The sequence below is a fragment of the Talpa europaea genome, assembly GCF_964194135.1.
Source record: "Talpa europaea genome assembly, chromosome: 5".
Lineage (NCBI taxonomy): Eukaryota > Metazoa > Chordata > Mammalia > Eulipotyphla > Talpidae > Talpa > Talpa europaea.
In genome coordinates, this window is record NC_140071.1 from 71784840 (window position 1) to 71803621 (window position 18782).

Below are 18782 nucleotides of genomic sequence, written 5' to 3' on the forward strand. Positions count from 1 at the left end.
TGCCGCCCGCTGCTCCCCTCAGCAGTGTACTTCGGTTCTTCTGCCTGTTCTGCTCCCTGCTGGCTCTGGTGAATTCTCTCACCCTCCCGCGCTTCTGACTGTAACCAGTGCTTGCATAAATAAATAAATAAATAAATAAATAAATAAATAAATCTTTAAAAAAAGGAAATTATCTAAATTTTTCTAAATTAAAGGGAGTTGTGTTAAGTAACAAATGCTCTTGTAACACTCTTGTAGACATTGAGCTGTATATATTTCCTCATTAAAGTTTCACTTCTGATATTCTACTATTTGAAAATTAACAGAATACACTGTATTTTTTACAGATTTGAAAAAAATAATTACTCTTGCATGGTATGTACAGAGGAAATTAAAATTTAACATATACTGCTATGATCTTAATGTTGGAAATATCTGAAGAAATATATAAGAAGGTATATACTACTTGAGGTCACAATAATTAACTTTTTGAAACAAACACTTCCATGGAATTTGATGCACATGAGTGTGAGTATGTGTGCATACAGCCACACACATACACATGTTTTCTTTTTCTTTTAATCAAGATAACATTGGTCTACGTTTTTACATACATGTATATTAAGAGAACTGACACACACTGTTCTATGTTTCATTTGACAGCTATAACCTCCATGCCTGCTAGAGGGGAGCAGTTCTGGATACCCTCCGGGCTAAAGGACTCAAGTTAGGAAGATACAGTTGATGGACAGTATCAAAGTAGCTGGGCGCTATTTTCTCTCTTACTTAGAAGGCATGCTTCCCATTGCTCAGGGATAGTTATAAAACTCTAACTCAGCCCTGGAGTCCTTTAGACTGTAATTTCTATTCTGAAGTAAAGCACTGCATAGCTCAGGGTCAGGTCTAAATCTTAAAATATTTTTTTTTCTAGAAAGTCAACACCTTTAAGTATTTTTGAGAAAACCAAAACAAAACAAACCCTAGAAATCTAAGTGCAGAACTGAAGGGGAGAGTGGGAGGTGGGCAGCAAAGTGTGGAGGGGGCCCGCAACTCGGGTGCCTTGGTGGTGGGTGTGGTGTGATAACATGCATCTGAAGAAGTGTGAACCTATACCTGTGAATCATACATGGTGTTGTAAACCAATATTACCTCAATAAAAATATAAAAACTTAAATTAATGAATTATACAGCAATTAGAGATAATAAAACTAGTTATTTTTAACCAGTTGCATAGAACTATATTGCATAGATAAACACGAATTTTTCTAGTCCTTTATTAACAATGTAAGACAGAACACTCTCTACAAATATACACCATTGCATACATTAACAAGAATATATGTAAGATGAATTCATAAAATAAATATTTTGGGTCAAAAGCTGAAAAATTTGAAAATAAAGTATTTTGAGAAGTTAAATCTACTAGTAAAGATAAGGACTGACTTAGACATACACTTTTTCCCAGAAGACAGATGTTGAAAGGAAGTACAATATGCGAATGTTCATTCTCATTGATTGGAATTTAGCTGGGTACCTTCAGATTAAGACTCTACTCTGATGGTAAAAAAATTAAAACTCTTAGATATAGGCCCACATATTTCCTGTACCTTGCTAGTAAATAATAACTTAATCAGAAAGAATTTCAAACTATGACATATACCTTTAACTTTTATTTTTCTAATCAAGAAGTCTTTAGTGAGGACGGTGAAACTCAATTACTATCCTTGGGACCCAACATGTTTCAAAGACAGATGCCCTCTGCTGGTGACACTGTTCATAAATATTTTAACAAGGTGCATTAAAAATGTACAGCTCTTTGGAGAGTCACAACAGACACGTATTTTCCTGAGTAATCAGTGGTATGGCTGCCTTAATCTGTAATGAAGTTTGAAATTACAGCCTTACGAAAGGCCTCTGGCTAATGGTGCCTCATTACAAGAATGAAAGTGTCATTTCTCCCACGGCTGAACTGTTCAGGAAACACAAGAGCCACATAGAAAGGAAAAATCCTACCTTTCAGAGTAAGAAGATGGTAACCCTCAGGCTTCAAGAGATGAATTAACTATTTTATTTATGTGTAAGTGAATAAACAAATGTTTAAATGACAATTATGACTCCTAATGATTCTGCTTGTAAGTCTCATTTAACTTTAGGTATGGAATACATTTTCCTGCTATATTTTAATTTTAATGAAGGGATTTACATTATGAAGAATAAAAATACTGGGTCTACCTGGTGGTGCAGGGGGTTCAGATGCAACCTATGAAGCTATCTGCAGCCACTGCAGCGTGCGTTCACTCCCCAGCCAGGAAGCTACCCACATGGTGCAGCAGACCTCTCCTGACCCGCCCCCTGCTCCCCTCAGCAGTGTATTCTGGTCAATCTGCCTGTTCTTTTTCCCATTCTGTCTCTGGTGAATCCTCTCCCCCCCACACCTCTGGCCTGTACCCCAGTTCTTGTATGCATAAATAAATCTTTTAAAAAAAGAATAAAAATACTGTAATCATTGTATCAAGAAAGCACCCTTCAGAAAGTCAAAATACATCCTTACATTACAGTTATGAAAGTCCCAAGGGGGTGTACCACTTTTAAATGTTGATTTTAAAGGTGAAGTTAAAAAAATACTAAATGTTTCTTTCCTGTCTCTTCAATGCAATAATTCAACATTTACCATATTTTATCGATTTTATCATCTGTAGCTATGGAGAGCTAACAGTTGTGGTAGGAAACCTTATTATTATTGTGTAAAGGAGAGGGCTGCTTAAGAATAGAACATATTCTGACAATATTTCAGAATAGTAGAAATCTAATATATTTTCTTCATGTCTCCAAGTTACAACATCCTACTTTTCCAGACTATCCATACAATTTAGATTTTAACTGCATTTGACAATTAAAGTCTACAAAGGGTTTTGAAGATGAAATGCCAAGTAATTGTTTGATAACAATAATGAAGATAATGACTATTTCAAGTCTCTTTTTTCCTATCTTCCCAATTATAGTTCTGCCTCTTCTGCAAAACTTTACATTGCCAAATGAATTCTTTTGTAAGTCCCCATGGCTTTTATTTTGCCCTCTACATTTACTGGGGCAGTTTTGTTCCTAACAGGACCTTTCTTTATACCAGTTCTTAATTCACTTCTTATTCACTGAGATAAAGACAATGCTTAATGCTAAACCAAAGAAATCTCACTGAGCAAACGTATAATGAAGTTTCAAGATGATATAAGAAAAACATGTTGTTCCCAAGTTCTGCCTACTCCCAGCTCTGCCGTTATCTCTCACAGACCCACAGGCAAATATCTTTGCTCAGGTATTTTTCTTCATCTACTGAATTATTGCAAAGATCCTTTCTAGCTTCAAAACTCTTATGTTTCTCTATTTGTGTTTTATTTCCAAGTTAGTCAGACGTGTTGAAACAAACCTCTACTCTTCAGCTAGAGCATAACTTTCCAGATGATTGCTTCATGTGGTTGCTCCACTGCTAATATTAAATCTGCAGGTCCCAACTGAGTGTGAACTTGTATTTTTCATCAGCTGTGCTCATTTTTAGATCACCTGCTATAAACCAATCTTCATTTTTTTCCAGCAGATTTTCTTCCCTAGGGAAATTTATGTTGGTTCCAGGCATCTGTCAACATCCTCCCTGAAGACCAGCAAGCAAAAAATTCATTTGCTTTTTCCACCTCCCTCATCATCAAATTATTCTTCTTTGCCCTAAAAGGTGTTTATGTCTCTTCCACTTACTCCTATATTCTTCCAACTACCATGGGCTATCTTTGGTGCAATTTCCATTTCAAATTCTTTTGGTTTCCTAATTTTTTAGCCTACTTTGCCTTCACTTAGTAATCTGACAGCATTCCTCTGCTGCTACAGCTTTTCACTTCCACAGTCACTCTGTCAACTTTGATTATGCTCTGGAAGCTCTACATCATCCTAATCAAATACCTAAGTCTTGATAGGTCCTATTAAAGTAGAAATCAGAAACCCTTGCCATCTGTGGCCTGGTAAACATTGTCTGTTTCCATGGCTTTGTATGAACTGCCCTTCCCATACCCACAATTTGTGTCTTATTTACAACCCTTCCAAAAATCAGGGTCAGGACAGTCAGTAAGTGATAATGGTAAGGAAGCAGTTACCTCTTTTAGGCCACAGGGAAAATATGCCCATAGTCTTAAATTTTCTATCATCCAAACACAATTTTTCTCTTACGCACAAAGACAATAATGTTGTGCTAACAACAAAACCTTACCCAAATCAGGATTTCTAGATTCATCCTACTCAGCTGCATGGTACCTGCATGCTACAGGGTCACATAGGATAGTTTCTTCTTTTAGAAAAATGATATAAAAAACCTTATGGCACATATTTAAAACTATCTTATTACATTACTCAGATACAGATTCTAGAAGACATTTAGGAAGCAAGAAGAAACTCGAACAACATGTATGACTTATCAGATTATAAAAACTGATGTCCTTTTTTTGTTCAAGAGACCAGGGCCCACAAACAGCTACCACAGGAACTCCATTAACACTGAGCAGCCAACTCTCACTCACCTAGTAGTATTTGCCAATTTGGGGCACTTTCTACTATTCAAAGTGCATCCATTATCTCCTGAATCTTCACAAACCTCTTGTGAGTAGGCAGGGGTTATCATTCCACGTTGCACATGAGAAAACTGAAAATCAGAGGGTAATCAGAGCCAGACACACAGCTCTTCAAAGCAGGGTCAAATTCACAATGCAAGCCTAGTTCTTTGTTCTGTGCTCTACTGAGCCTGCATATGCACACACATGAAACACAGCCTTGTGTACACAACCCACGTTTACAATGCAAAAGTAACAGAATAAAATAAGGAAAAGGTCTAAATGATCTCTTATTGCTAAGTGACTTTGTCCTGCTCTCATTCCAAGCTTCTCTCTTAACCCTCACCAGGCTCCAGAGTTACTGCCACTTTATGCTCATACAAAAAAACACTAGATTTTTTTCCTCCATGCCTCCTCTTCTCCTACTTTGAAATTCTGAAAGCCTAGCAGCATATTAAAGCTAATGATTGAGCAATCCACAAATTCTCCCCAGTGAATGTTCAAAGAACTGCTAATTTTCATCAATAGCACAAAGAATATTTTGTAGTCCATTTCCCTTGAATGTGGAGGATATTTTATTAAACTCAAGGTATTTTAAGGGAAAGCTATTTGTGAAACATTTTATTCTGTTGATGGAGGACCTAGGAAACTCCTTCAGCATACATCCTGAAGAAGTTCAGAGTGTGGCACTGGGCCCAAACCTAAAAGGAGGAGCTGGCTTACCCTTGCGATCTCAGGTATAAGATTCAAAATTCTAACTAGTAAAAGCTTATGTAATCTAATAGATTATACATTATGTATATACATAGATTATATTATGGTATCATATATATGAAAGCATATATTTTAAAAGTCAATAATATAGAGATATATAAAAAATATATGCATTTATATATACACTAATAAATTTTGTACATAAATACAAACATTTATGTATTACATATATTAACATACCTCATTAAATATATATTGCTTTGTAGATTTTCAATTCTGATGAATTTAGTTGAAATGACTGGTTCACAAAATGGTAGAGGAAAGCAAGTAATTTCTAAAGAATTTTTAAGTATCTTAGCTTATAATCAACCCAGTGAATTGAAATATCAGTTTCATTTCCTACTATCAACCTGTCACCATTCAAACTATAATGAATAGTTCATAACTTTCTTGGAGTCATATAGATACACTTAAAAATCTGACAGAAGTTACAGACTCAATCACCAGAAAATTAAATACTTGGAAACACACAATTTTACATACAATTTCATGAGGTCATGAGACCCTATAGTCTACCTATAAATCAGAGGGTAAGAATAAAAATTCAGGGCCTCCCCGGTGGCGCAGCAGTTGAGCGCTGGGTTGCGAAGCTGCCCGCAGCCTCTGCGGCGCCGGTTCGATCCCCGGCTGCTCCCCGGCCACCAGAGGAGGGTCCCACATGGCGCACAGACCTCTCCTGCCGCCCGCTGCTCCCCTCAGCAGTGTACTTCAGTCCTTCTGCCTGCTCTGCTCCCCGCTCTGGCTCTGGTGAATTCTCTCACCCTCCCGTGCTTCTGACTTTACCCAGTGCTTGTATAAACAAAACAAACAAATAAATAAATAAATAAAACATGCCTCTATTAAAAAAATTAAAAAAAAAAAGAATAAAAATTCAACTTGTTATAAAAGTACAAATTTGTAAATCTAGGAAAATGGAAGAAAGGAAGAAGGACTAAAATAAAAGTTGAAAAGGCTGGGGAAGGGGTGGAATAGAGATGGTCTGGTAAAGAGGTAGTAAATCCAATGCTAGATATAAAACCCTCTGGTTTCTCTACACCAAAGCATTCTCCTCTCTTACATGTCATATCATTTGATCTTTACAGTAATTCATTCAATGAAGCAGATCATGTATTATATATTTGACTTTAAAGATGAGAAAACTAAGATTTAAATTGAGTGAGTTGCCCAAGGCCAAATACCAGTACATGGCAGAACCAAGTCCCTGAGTCACTTTCTTTGAGGATTTTTCGGACACACGATTGGCTCTCAGAGACATAATTCAGAAAAGGCAGATGACAGAGAGGAAAAGTGGGTAAGAAACTAAGAACAAAAGAGAAACTGGATGAGCAAAAATGTATAGAAAGTGTAAAGAGGGAGGCAAGGGACTACAGATAAAGATGGGTATCTAAGTAAAGCAATAAGGGGAAAATAGGGCCTTTTGTCATCTTAGATGTTATAACAAGAAGCTACGCTCCAATTCCCAGTAGTAAGCTATCTTGTCAAACTTAAAAACTTAAAAAAAAGTATAGGATTCCCATTCCAGATTATGAAAGATACTCACATAGAAAGGGATAAAGAAAAATACAAACAATCCCCCCACACAGAAGTGTTATAAGAAACTCTTATGAGTGAATCTTACATCTATGCACCAGCTGACAAAAAGAAATCTCACACTCTGGCCTCATTAGCCAGCTCTAGATCCCAAGTTGTGGGGTTGCTGACCTACAATTCTATTTTTCTAAAAAACAAAGCTAAACAAAACAGGAATCTTTATTTTTAATAGTAGCCTTCCTGATTGGGTATGGTTAATGGTTTTTTCCAGTGGTTGTTAATAGCCACAGCTTTTATTTTGGATGGAATTGATAGGTAAACATTGTTTTAAAAAACTGTGTTTCTTTTCAAATAAAATGAGAGATGTTTAAATTGTTATCCATTGGCACACCAAAGCAGCTTAAGTTCTGATGAGTAAACTGTGAAAAAACAATTATTTCCAGAGAAGCCTGAAACCTAACAGATAAGACTTCCTTATATTAAAAATAGAAGGGAAATAAAAACAAATAGATATGCAAAAAAAAGATACCACCTCATTACCTGTGAGAACAGCTATTAAAAAAAGATAAGAAAACAACAAATGTTGGGTGAGGATATGGAGAAAAAGGAACCCTCCTACATTGTTGGACTATCACTTGGTGCAGTTGTTACAAACAGTATGGAGGTTTCTCAAAAATAAAAAATAGAAATTCCATATGATCTAGTTTTCCCACTTGTGAATATTTGCTGGAAGAATAAAAAAAAAAACACTAATTTCAAATAGATATATGCACTCCATGTTTATTGAAGCATTTTTTACAAAACCCAAGAGACAGAAACAACTAAGTCTATCAACAGACCAGTGGATAAAGAAGATGTGGGACTTGTACTCCATAAAATACTACTCAGCTATCTAAAGAAAGAAAAAAAAAAAAACACAAAACCTTGCCATTTGCAACAACATGGATGGAACTTGAGGTGATGATACTAAGTCAAATAAGTCAGACGGAGGAAGACAAACACCAAATGATTTTACTCATGTGAGGTACATAAAGAAATAAAACAAATGAACTGATTAAAACAAAAATAAACTTTTAGACTACAAGACCAAATTAGTGGTTATGAGAAAGGAAGTGAGAAAGGGCTGGGTAAGAGGCCAAAGGGTCAATTGTATGGTGAAGGATGGAATTGGACGTGAGTGGTGAACTTAACATATTATACATAGACACATTTATAATGATACACACTTAAAAAGCACAGCTTATACTGCAATTTTACTTCAATAAAAAATATTTTTTGATAAAATAAAATCAGAAAAGAAATCCAGCGAGGAGTAGCAAAGGGAATAACAACCCAAAGGCCACACACACTCCAGAAAGCCTGACTGCCTACGGTGGCACTGCACACACCCTGGACTTCAAAATAGTGTTGGGAAAGCAAATCTGTCCAGAGTTGTCCCTCTGCCTCAGGCTACAGTTCCCCATGGAAGCTGAGAAAGTGGGGTGTCAGGACACAATCCTGGATGAGAAAGTGATGAAGCACCTGGGGCTGAGTTTAGAGAATTTGCCAGCAGGAAGTAGAACATCAGCATGTACAAAATTTGGCCTTCCCCTTTCTCGGGTTACTAGAGTCCTTTAATGAAAGCACAAAGGAAAATGCTGAGAGTTTGGCTGGCCCTACCACTGTTTGCCAAGATAAAAAAAGATGAGTTGAAGAGATTTATCATCTGCTCCCCAAGCAATTTTTTGCAGAAGTAGGAAGTCAGAGATAGGGAGACAACTCTTCATCACAGATTGAAGACATATTGGGCCCATTATGAGGGCTATAGCCTAAACATCCATATCTATGCATCCTAGTGTGGAATGAGTAGATTCTGGCAAAATTTAAAGGGCTAATGATGGATGGTGGACTCAGAGACATCACAATGGTATATGGCACCAAAAGGCATTAACAATGTATCTTCACCTCTTTTCCTGCACACTGTCGCCTGCTGCATAGCAGGGATTGTAACTGGGAGACATATTTCTTTCTGTGCCTACTATCTGCTATGCCCAGGGTCTAGCGACTGTAGACCAGTACACTATACATAGGCTACTTATGTAACCCTGGGGCAATATTTCTGCCGATAAAATAAATGAGTTGCACAGCCTTTGTTTCACTGAGTGTTTCAAATGTGATTTCTCACTACTAGTCTTACAAAGTACATTAGCATTTAAATATTCAGAACCACCCTCATTCTAAAATATACTGCCTGTTCAGTACAAAGAAAGTCAATTTAAAAATTTGCTGGTGTGGGAAAAGAAGTCCTTGAAGGAGAAAATAACACAAGGCATATTGAAGGCAGTTCAACTGGATCAGTAATGAGTTATTTAATGATTTTTTGGCAACCTTTAAACAGTGTTTCATTTTTCACAGCCAATGTCAGCATGAACAATTTTGGTCCCAAAACATACTGTTCTAAAATGGCCACCTTCTGAGAAAATGAGACTAGAATATCAGTGAGCACAACTTAGAATGCAGTAGGCAGAAGAGAAATAGATTTTGTTAAGATAGAGGATTAATCAATAAATATAAATATGGGGGTGGATTTTTCTTTTGCTTTGTGTGATTTGTGTAGAAATAATGAATCTTAGAGCAAGAGGTACTTGAAGGAGTTAGCTCCCATACTTGGGTTTTAAAGATGAAGAAAGTGAAATATCCATGAGAAAGGTCACAACATGTCGATAACTCACCTCTCTCCAGTGTGATTTCAACACCTAAGAAAAATTTCACAAAGAAAGCTTTTCTAAGAAAAAGGCCTACTCTAATAGTGCTTTCTGGACTATTAATACACTGGCTTTGTTAAGTTAGCCAAACACTAGGGCTCTGGTCACTAAAGAAGAAACTTGGAAATTACCTGATCCAACTTCTGCATTTTATAGGCAAGAATAGGATTCCCATAAGGAAAGCAACCAGGCCAGAGTTCCATATCAGGTGACAAAAGGTTTCCCAACATTTTTGAACCAGACACTTCTTTGTTGTGGGAGCTAGTCTTATGCACTGACAACGTTTAGCAGTGCTCCTGACCAGTAGCAGTTCCCCCCAAAATATTAACAAGTGTCCCAAAATATTGCCAAGATATGGGGGGCAGAAATGCTTCCCTCTGAGAATCTTTGGGTTAGAAACTGGCATAACTGGTAACAAAATCCCTCTCCACTCCCAACCAGGTGTTCCTTAACCATGCGAATACTTGTTTTCATATAATTTTTAAAAAAATTTTATTTTTGCATTGAAGATCTGGGGTGTAGGCACAGGTGCAGGGGGTAAGAGACTTCACCAGAAACAGTAGGGAGCAGAACAGGAGGTTCTACTAAAACACACTGCTTAAGGGAACAGCAGCCAAGACAGGAGAGGTCTGCTGACCATATGGGTTAGCTCCCTGCTGGGGATCCAACTCAGGCCTTGGTGGTGGTAATGCTGAGACTTAACCCCTAGGCCACCATGGAGGCCCCATAAAAATATTTTAGAGCCAGAGAGGACTGATTAATGCATTAAGCCATCTCCAATACTAATTACATGCCAAATGATGCTATTAACAGGCTCTTAAAAATGAGTCTTAAAGACATGAACTAACTGCATTTATCTAATTGTGTGTAATTGATGTGACTATTAACACATATTTGCACATAAATACACAAGGCTGAAACCATGGAAACAATAAAATGGTGGGGCTCCTGTTTTTCTGTTGGGCAAAATACAATAATGTCACGTTGAAAGATACTTCAGGGAGAAATCCCTTTACAAATGTTAAATTTCTTACAATTCTTAGTCAAATTCACTACACATTGGACCTAAATATAGATCATCTTTTTTTTCATTAACAGGAAGAGATTTCATTGTAAAGTTGTTTAATCATCTTAAAAAGCTAAGACACTCAGTTGAAGAAGTTGAGTTTACCTAAAACAATGCTCAAAATAGTGCCAGAATTTCTTCTTAAACACAGATGGAAAAATCAGGCTGAATATTTCTCAGGACAGACAGCTTCTACCTGATAGCAGCCACTGATTCCTGAGTTCCTATTAATATGATATTCCAATATTACCTGTTTCTCTTTTTCCGGTGTTCTCGGTTAGAATTTTCTGATTCACTACCACTGCTTGTGTTACAGCGTGAGCGTGACCTGAAAAGAAAATGTGAAGAACAGAAGAAAAAAACTTTCATTTGTGATAAATGAAAAATTTCAGAAAGATTCATGTTGGTTCTTTTGGAATTAATTTTGCAGTAAAATTACTAGTCCAAATAAAAGTAGCTGTATTATCCTTCTCTGAATGAGTCTATAGAAATGTGAAAACGGACTAAGGAAAATGTCACCACATTTCCAGAAGGGACCTTCCAACAGAACACACCAACATAGCAAAGCTATAAGTTATATATATAAGCTGCTTTGGTGGGCTAAGAGACATCACACACACACGCACGCACACACACACACACACAATTGAGAGGCTGAGTTTATTTTCCCTTCCCTGGAATTCACAGTGGTTTTGTGACTGATTTTACCAATAGAATGAGGTAGAAGGAAACTATCAGTTCCAGGACTATCCTTTGATAAGGCTGGTAGATCCTGCACCACTTGCCTTCCCCCCACCCCAGCCATAATCTGGGTTGCCCATGTGGAGAGATCATTAAGAGAGAAGCCCCAAGCCTCCAACCATTCTGCCAAGATGCCAGATATGAGAGAGAAAGGCTTCTTGGATATCCCAGCCTTGATCACCATTCTGACTTGCAGCTTCATGTGAGACTAGGAAGACAATCTATAAAAGTATATGTTAAAGAAACACAATAATATAAGATATATATGGTGGTTGTTGCTTTAAGCTACCAAGTTTGGGGGCGGTTTTAAGGTAGCAATAACTGAGAACAGTTCCTCTGAAACACAAAGAAACAAACAAACAAACAAAAAACCAAAGAGAAATTGCTAAGGATAGAATGGAAGACTGAGAAGGAGTTGAAGCCAAAATTGGCTTATGAAAGCTAAAACAGTATTTTACAATATTTTAAAACAGCCACCTAAAAAACCCTCTCCCCCATTTTTGAGCACACTCAAATCTGAGTTACACTAATTGGCTAATCGTCTTCCCTTCCTAGAATCTTTTTTTTGATTGTTTTTACCTTCTCCTTTGCTTTAGATCTGAGTCTTCACCACTGTTATGGGTTTTCCTAAGGAAAAAAAAATAGTGAAGAGATTAAGGGAAACAGAAAATTAGTTAAGGAAAACACATCAAAACATGTTTCACTTCAGTTAATTCATATCTTCCATGTATTTTGTCACCTCAGCAAAAATTTAAGTCACATGTATTCCAGTCCTGTAACAGGTCCCATAAATATAACATCAAATGACCTCAGGAAGCAGTAACCTAGTTGGGGGTGAAGTCTATAAATAACAATGCACATGTCTGCTAAGTTCCACTCATCCAAAGGTGAGTTTAGTATGCAATTCTTAGGTTTACAGTCAGTCAAGCCAAGTTCTGTCATAATCTAGTGTCCATCAACTATCCCCACTCCCTGCCATCCCAAGACCTCTTCACATGCTAATGTTCTCCCTGGAATGATCTTTCTCTTTGGCTGATCTTATCTCAAGTACAGCTCAAGCATCCAACCTCAGAGAATCCCCCCAACTTTTTGATGAGTTTGCTCAGCAACTCAGCAAAACTTCCCCTAGTAGTGTTGGTTACACAGGTGTTTGATTTGTAAACGTTTATCAAGCTGCTATACCTGTGACAGCTTATTTTTCTATATGCACGTCAGATTTCATAATAAGTTTTTAACTATACTCCCCCCAAGAACACATATAAAAATCATATCTACACATGCATTTGCATGATTCATATATTTTTCTCCCAACATGCTATAAGCTTCCAAAGGCTAGGGACTCTGCCTATTGCTGCTGAACATAGTATCTATGATAAAGGTATGATATTTTTGATGTAGATATTTTCAAAGTAAAGGGTGAAAATAAATTGTACTGATATAGAGTATGCTGGATTTATTTTTCTAGAAACAGGAGTTTAAACAAGCAAGCTTTGAAACCAGAAGTCTTCAAAATTATATGAAAATGTCTATGTATATTTAATTATGTACCTCTCCCATGCCAGGATACAGACCCAACATTATATCATACTTTCAAACCTATTGTCCAAAAAGTTAAGGACCAATGTTTTAGACACAGCCAGAATTTTACAGATACATCTATCTAGGGACAAACAGTTGGCAAAATAGGACATTTTTTATATCTTTTGCAAAACAGATTATCTGAACATTCACTGAAAAACAGGATTTCCTATTACTACATTTGAATCCTCGAGATTCTCCCATTCTGGTGAAAAATCTGTTTTAAATGTGACCTAATAAAGCTACATAGGAATTTGTGCCTAGGGGCAAGGTAAATTTGTGAGAAGATAAAACAAGACTGTCATGGACAGAGGCATTTACAGGGCATTTCATAGTAGAAAGAAAGAAAAAGGATAAGCTTTTGCTCTTCTACATCAATGGCTGGTCTCCTTAAAACATACATACCCAATAAGTGAGTTTTCAAGCGACACACACAACCAGACAACTGGCTCAATAGTTTCCCAGACAAAAAGATTTTCTTCCCTATAAACTGAAATAGTCTTTCCCTCTGGACATTACTAGTAAAAGGCTCCTGTATTCACTCACCACAATTACTTCTCTGTATTTCACAGGAAGCCTGCAAAAAAATGTATCTTAGCATAAAAGTCATTAAGTCTGGATTCAGGAATATATACACTACAAAATATTGCAAGCTATTAATTTGGGGGGAAATGTAAATTTTGATATATTTTAGCAAAAACTTGGTAAACTCATTTTCAAATATATTTAAAACAAAATGAGCATCTGTTCAACATGTGTTTATTTTATTTAGGGAATGTTGACAAATTGCACTAATCATTAAGGATGAAAAACTATCAAAATCCATCTATGAACAATAATCACAGAGTACAAATTCTTAATATAGTGATTACCAACAGTCATAACCCCTCCACACACACACACACACACACACACACACAGAAATGCACTTTAAAATATTTCTCAGGAGTTGCTCTGATTTAGAGGACTGCCCAAGTTAAATAATCCTTGGTAGGGTAAGAAGGCAGAAACTTTTTTTCCCTGCCTTACTTAAATGAGGTTTCATTATCTTTGCCTTTCTTAGATGTACAGACCTGGATCCAAATCCCAGCTGTGTCAAAAGACAGCACTGTCATCTCCCTGAGTCTCATGTTCTTAGCTATAAAAGATGTTAATGCTGGACTAGGTATTTTCTGTGGGTGTTCAACCTCATTCTGACCCTTCTATAATCTCTACTGTATTGACAAGACTGGAAGTGTGAAAATTACATTTTCCTGGACTCCTTTGCAGTCTGGGTTCCATATCGAGAGGCACTCAACTGCAATTTGAAAACAGCAGGAAAGGGAAGAGACTCTGCTCTTAGCAGCAGCCATAGCATCCATTCTTACACTCCTAAGAAGTACACTTTCCACAGTGTTAGCTGCAGGAGTAGTAGCCCTAGCAGCAGAAGCATGATTCGTTTGCCAGTGGAGGTTATTGCCTTGTCAGCAATAAGCACAGGTTTCAGAGTGCAGCTCAGGGGCAAAAACAGCTTCTGGATCTGTGGGTTATACTTCCTTCTCTTTGTTAATTCCGCCAAACAAGGGGCAATAGAACATACAGATCTCTGCCTCTGCTTCTTCATTCCTATTCACATTTGTGCAACAATTCCCTGCACTAATCCCTCTCATCTAGAAATGCTTAGTGAATGAAGGATACCAATGCCAATTCCATGAGGTTGTTATAGGATCAAATGTGATAATACAGAACAAGCAATTTGCTCAAAACTTGAAACATGGTAAATAATAAATGCCAATTATTAATCTATGATTCTTTCTAATCAATGTTGGTGATGCTCCAACTTCTCTTCTCAATTCTACTAGGTGAAGATGAATCAGAGCAATAGATCAGCAAGTAAGAATAAACCAGGGCATTGAGAGAGAAGGGCTTCTGTTTTGCAAATGAAGAGACTCTTGATGGTTATCTGAGAACATGATTCTAATTACTGTAAAATTCACTTACAAAATGCAGTGTAAAACAGTGTAAAGTACAAGCAAAATGCAGAGTCTCCATCATGTTGAAATGAAAAAAAAAAAAAAACAAAAACAAAAAACTGTCACTGGAAAGCCATATCTAGGTATTCCACTTTTGGAACTGTCACATTGCCTACGCCGCTTTGTAGAGAGAGTTCAAAACTTCTAGATACAGATTTACATATCTAAATTAAACAATTTACAAAAAAATGATTAAATGCATACAATCACACAAACTGACCTGCTGGGTACAATGTAACTGGATTCATTTTCTCTGTGCTTTGAAAGGGGTTTTACTAAAGTTTATACAATAATGTAAGTATAGGGAGCTGAGCATGAGTCTCACTAAGAAGATTTATCTACAAATGCAATTTTTTCATCTCAGGTAGAAAAATTTATTATTTTTATGCATTAATATGTGTCAGTTTAATATAAGCTACATGTGATATATAATACATATTAAATGTACTGCTAATATATTTTAATAGTACATATTATATACAGAATGTACATTTAACTTGTCTGTCTTAAAATACAGAAAGCAAGTTCCTATTAATATTTTGTGAACTAATTCTCTGAAACTGACTATTGAAGAGAAATGCTTCAGGATCCCTAGGTTAATTTATCTTAAAAAAAAAAAAAAAGGCTTTCTGTTATCTTCAGGAGACAGTTACATTATGAAAATCACCTGTGATGAAAATGTAACTAGGACCCAGAATATCAGTTGAAAATTAAAACCTGAGGGGCTGCATGCAGCATACCTTCTCCTAGTTGGCTGAACAGAGTCATTGTCACTCCCACAGGATGGGTTTCTGCAGCGCACGTTGGGGAACTTTGGAGACTTTGTTTGGTCATTGGGACAGTTGTAGAGTCCGCTGGAGTGGAAGAGGAATGGTCAGCAATATCCACAGGGAGGTGGGGGGCAATCACTCCCCCAGGCTAGGGGAGCATGTGCAACTGCACATTTGGCACTTTCAGGGAAATACTGAATGGTGGGCACACAGTTCTCTGGATGACAAAATTTATTGACAAAAAAATCTGGTAAAATAAATAATAAAAGTCATTATGAAGCAGAAAGTTGCTAAGTCTGCTGCTTGCTGGAGCAGAAAGTTCCTGCAGTGTGCTGCTTGCCCACAGTAGTAGCTATGGCTACCTTGACCCCCTTCCCAAACAATAAGAAGGTCCCTGATGGATGGGGTAACAAGCTTCCTCATACAAACTGTATAAAACCTTACCATTCCTGCAATTTGGGGCTCATACTTCTGGGAACTAGCCCACTGAGCCCGCTGGTATGACAATTAAATCTCTCTCTCTCTAGCTCTGTGAGTGCCATCTGATTTCTCTGGGGAATTGCCATAACAATTATTTTGAAAAAACGGATTTGTCTCCCTGGCCTTCAATAGTAAGAAATAAACACATACGAGTGATGGCAATAACAAAAATTTGCATTTTTGACAAACCTACCACATGCCATTACCTCAGCTAATATTCATCACCCCTAAGTACTGGGGTACAATTATTAGACTCACTTAATGGAAAATGGAAATACAGGATATTTAATGAAGTGCTCCAAGTAAAGTAGCTAGGAAGTGGAACAGTTAGAATTGGAACCACCATAACTACATCACCAGGGAGTTACAATGTAGGTCTGTCACTGGTTTGGTAGTTTTGAATAGTAAAACTAAATATGTAGATAGTTTTAGGAATAAAGTTCCTCTACAATCACTACTAATCAGCTATAGTTTTCAACTGAAGTTTTTACAAGAACTATGAAATGGGGAAAGTTGTCATTAGTATGTCATTTAGAGTTTACAGAAACATATTATCTTACTCTAAGCCATCATCTTGACCTATAAGGCAGTTTCTTAATCTAGGCTAGTTTTCCTTCTGTCTTCCCAAAAGAAAGTTTCACATTGAGACACATCCTGCTGATTTCTACTTCAGAAGGTTTTGGTCATGGCAATTTGCAAATTTGAATCCCTTGTCCACAGCTCATCATGACCAGCAACCCAGCACATGAACTGCATTATTTAATGGGCTGCCTGCTAACCCCTTTTCTGCTTTTCTCCTTTATAAAAACAATGATCTCTTTACCTCTGCAGGCCATTTTCTTCCCACGGTGCATGAGATTTGCTGCTTTGGGTGTCAGGGCTGTTTTCATTCTTTGCTTTCTTAAGGCTTTAATTAAAAATATATATATAAAGAAAATAAAAGCTAAATCATATATTTAATTCAGTAAAATTAGCTAACAATTATTTAAGAATGTATATTTATTTTTCTTTAAACTTATTGACTCATTCCAAAAAGAATATGCAATTTCTGTCTCAGCAATTACTGTTGGTTCTCCAACCCCTCCCCCTTTCTAATTGTACTGACCTGGCAGAAGCCAGGTCATCAATTGTTAAGAAGTTTTCAAGAGGATAGGCAGCAAGGACAACTGTAGAGTCAAGAAAAGAAGAAACCTGATAAGGAAGGAAAACCAGGCGTCCAACCTTGAGAGCCTGGCTCCCTCTTTCCAGCAATGGTCAGAGTCCCCTGGCTTTGGACTTGGGTCTGAATTTGTAAGGACAGTGAGTTCTGGGCAGTTGCAGGCTACCCAAATTGACCTTCCCCCACCACCACAGCTTCTCCATGCTTTATCCTTCCAAATTAGAAATGACTTTCAAATGCTACTTCCTGACCTACTATCATCTTTCTGCCCTAAGAATGTAAATATAACTGAGTTGTTATTTAATCCCAACAAATCATTTTAGAAACACATGAGAAGACAGTGCAAGGGACTCAACAGGAGAAGTCAGCCACCAGCGGTGGCTGGGAGGTGTGTCACCACTCATTTCCCAGAAGTTTCAGCCTCAGAAAAGAGACAGCTAGTTAATTCCTAATCCACTTCTAACCCTGACTTTTTGAGGAATTCTCTACATAACGTCAATCATGGCACAGCAGGTATCTTTAAAGCAGCCAACAAAGACATTTGGAAATGAAGTCATTTTCTAAAAAAAAGTAAAAAAGAACTTATACCCTAGCATTCTATTCCACAGGGAAAATATGGTAGTTAATTAGCAGCATTATCAAGTGTGTAGATTTAATAAACCAAGGAAAAGGTAAGAAAAGGGAGACTAAGAAATTAAAAAGGGAAGTGAAAGGGGAATTGGGAGAATAGGTTAAAGTTAAAGAATAATGAAATCCTGGGTGGCACATTAATTACATTCACTCCCTAAGCTATTTCTCATCTGAAACTTGGGTAGGAAAAGCTTAGCAGTCTTCTGATATCAATCCTGTCAGCAAGAAGGCATTTCCAAAGAGAATTGAAAAACCTTCCACACATTCTAAAAAGGCCTACAATCTAAATTTCATGGAGGATTGCTGTTATTGTGCTGGACATACCATAAACATACCCTGTTTGATGAAGCCAACTTGCCACAGCTGGGAGGTTAACAGAAGCATGGCAAACTAAAACAAATGATCAGGTCTCAAGAACATGTCATTCCAAAAAAGATCATTAGTAAAGGGAGGTTCCGGTCCTAAACACAGAAAATGTAGGCAAAATCCTGGGGAAAATATTGCAACTCTGAGAAGATGCATTTCTTAGAATTATTTTGCTAAGAAATTACAAACAATATCCCTCCAAGTAGCCAAAATCCAACTAAGTGAAAAGGCCATTATTTACTAACAACAGATGAGTAGAGGATCCAAGAAGTCTTTCAAGGTCACATATTTCTGACTGCTTGGACACCTCGAGCATATCTGTGGAGCCATCTCTATAAAGAAAGTGAGCATATGAAAGCCACTC

General features: G+C 37.1%; 1 protein-coding gene across 1 annotated transcript in view; it reads right to left on the bottom strand.

Moving 5' to 3' along the window:
• EPB41L4A (erythrocyte membrane protein band 4.1 like 4A) overlaps nucleotides 1-18782 on the bottom strand; it is a gene marked incomplete at both ends in the record, with an annotated part of 314692 nt that overhangs the window by 20308 nt on the left and 275602 nt on the right. Inside the window, 4 exons of the mRNA XM_084234013.1 lie at nucleotides 10933-11010; nucleotides 12003-12050; nucleotides 15754-15867; nucleotides 17087-17170. Of these exons, the coding sequence (XP_084090139.1) occupies nucleotides 10933-11010; nucleotides 12003-12050; nucleotides 15754-15867; nucleotides 17087-17170 (324 nt within the window). The remainder of the gene's footprint in view (nucleotides 1-10932; nucleotides 11011-12002; nucleotides 12051-15753; nucleotides 15868-17086; nucleotides 17171-18782) is intronic.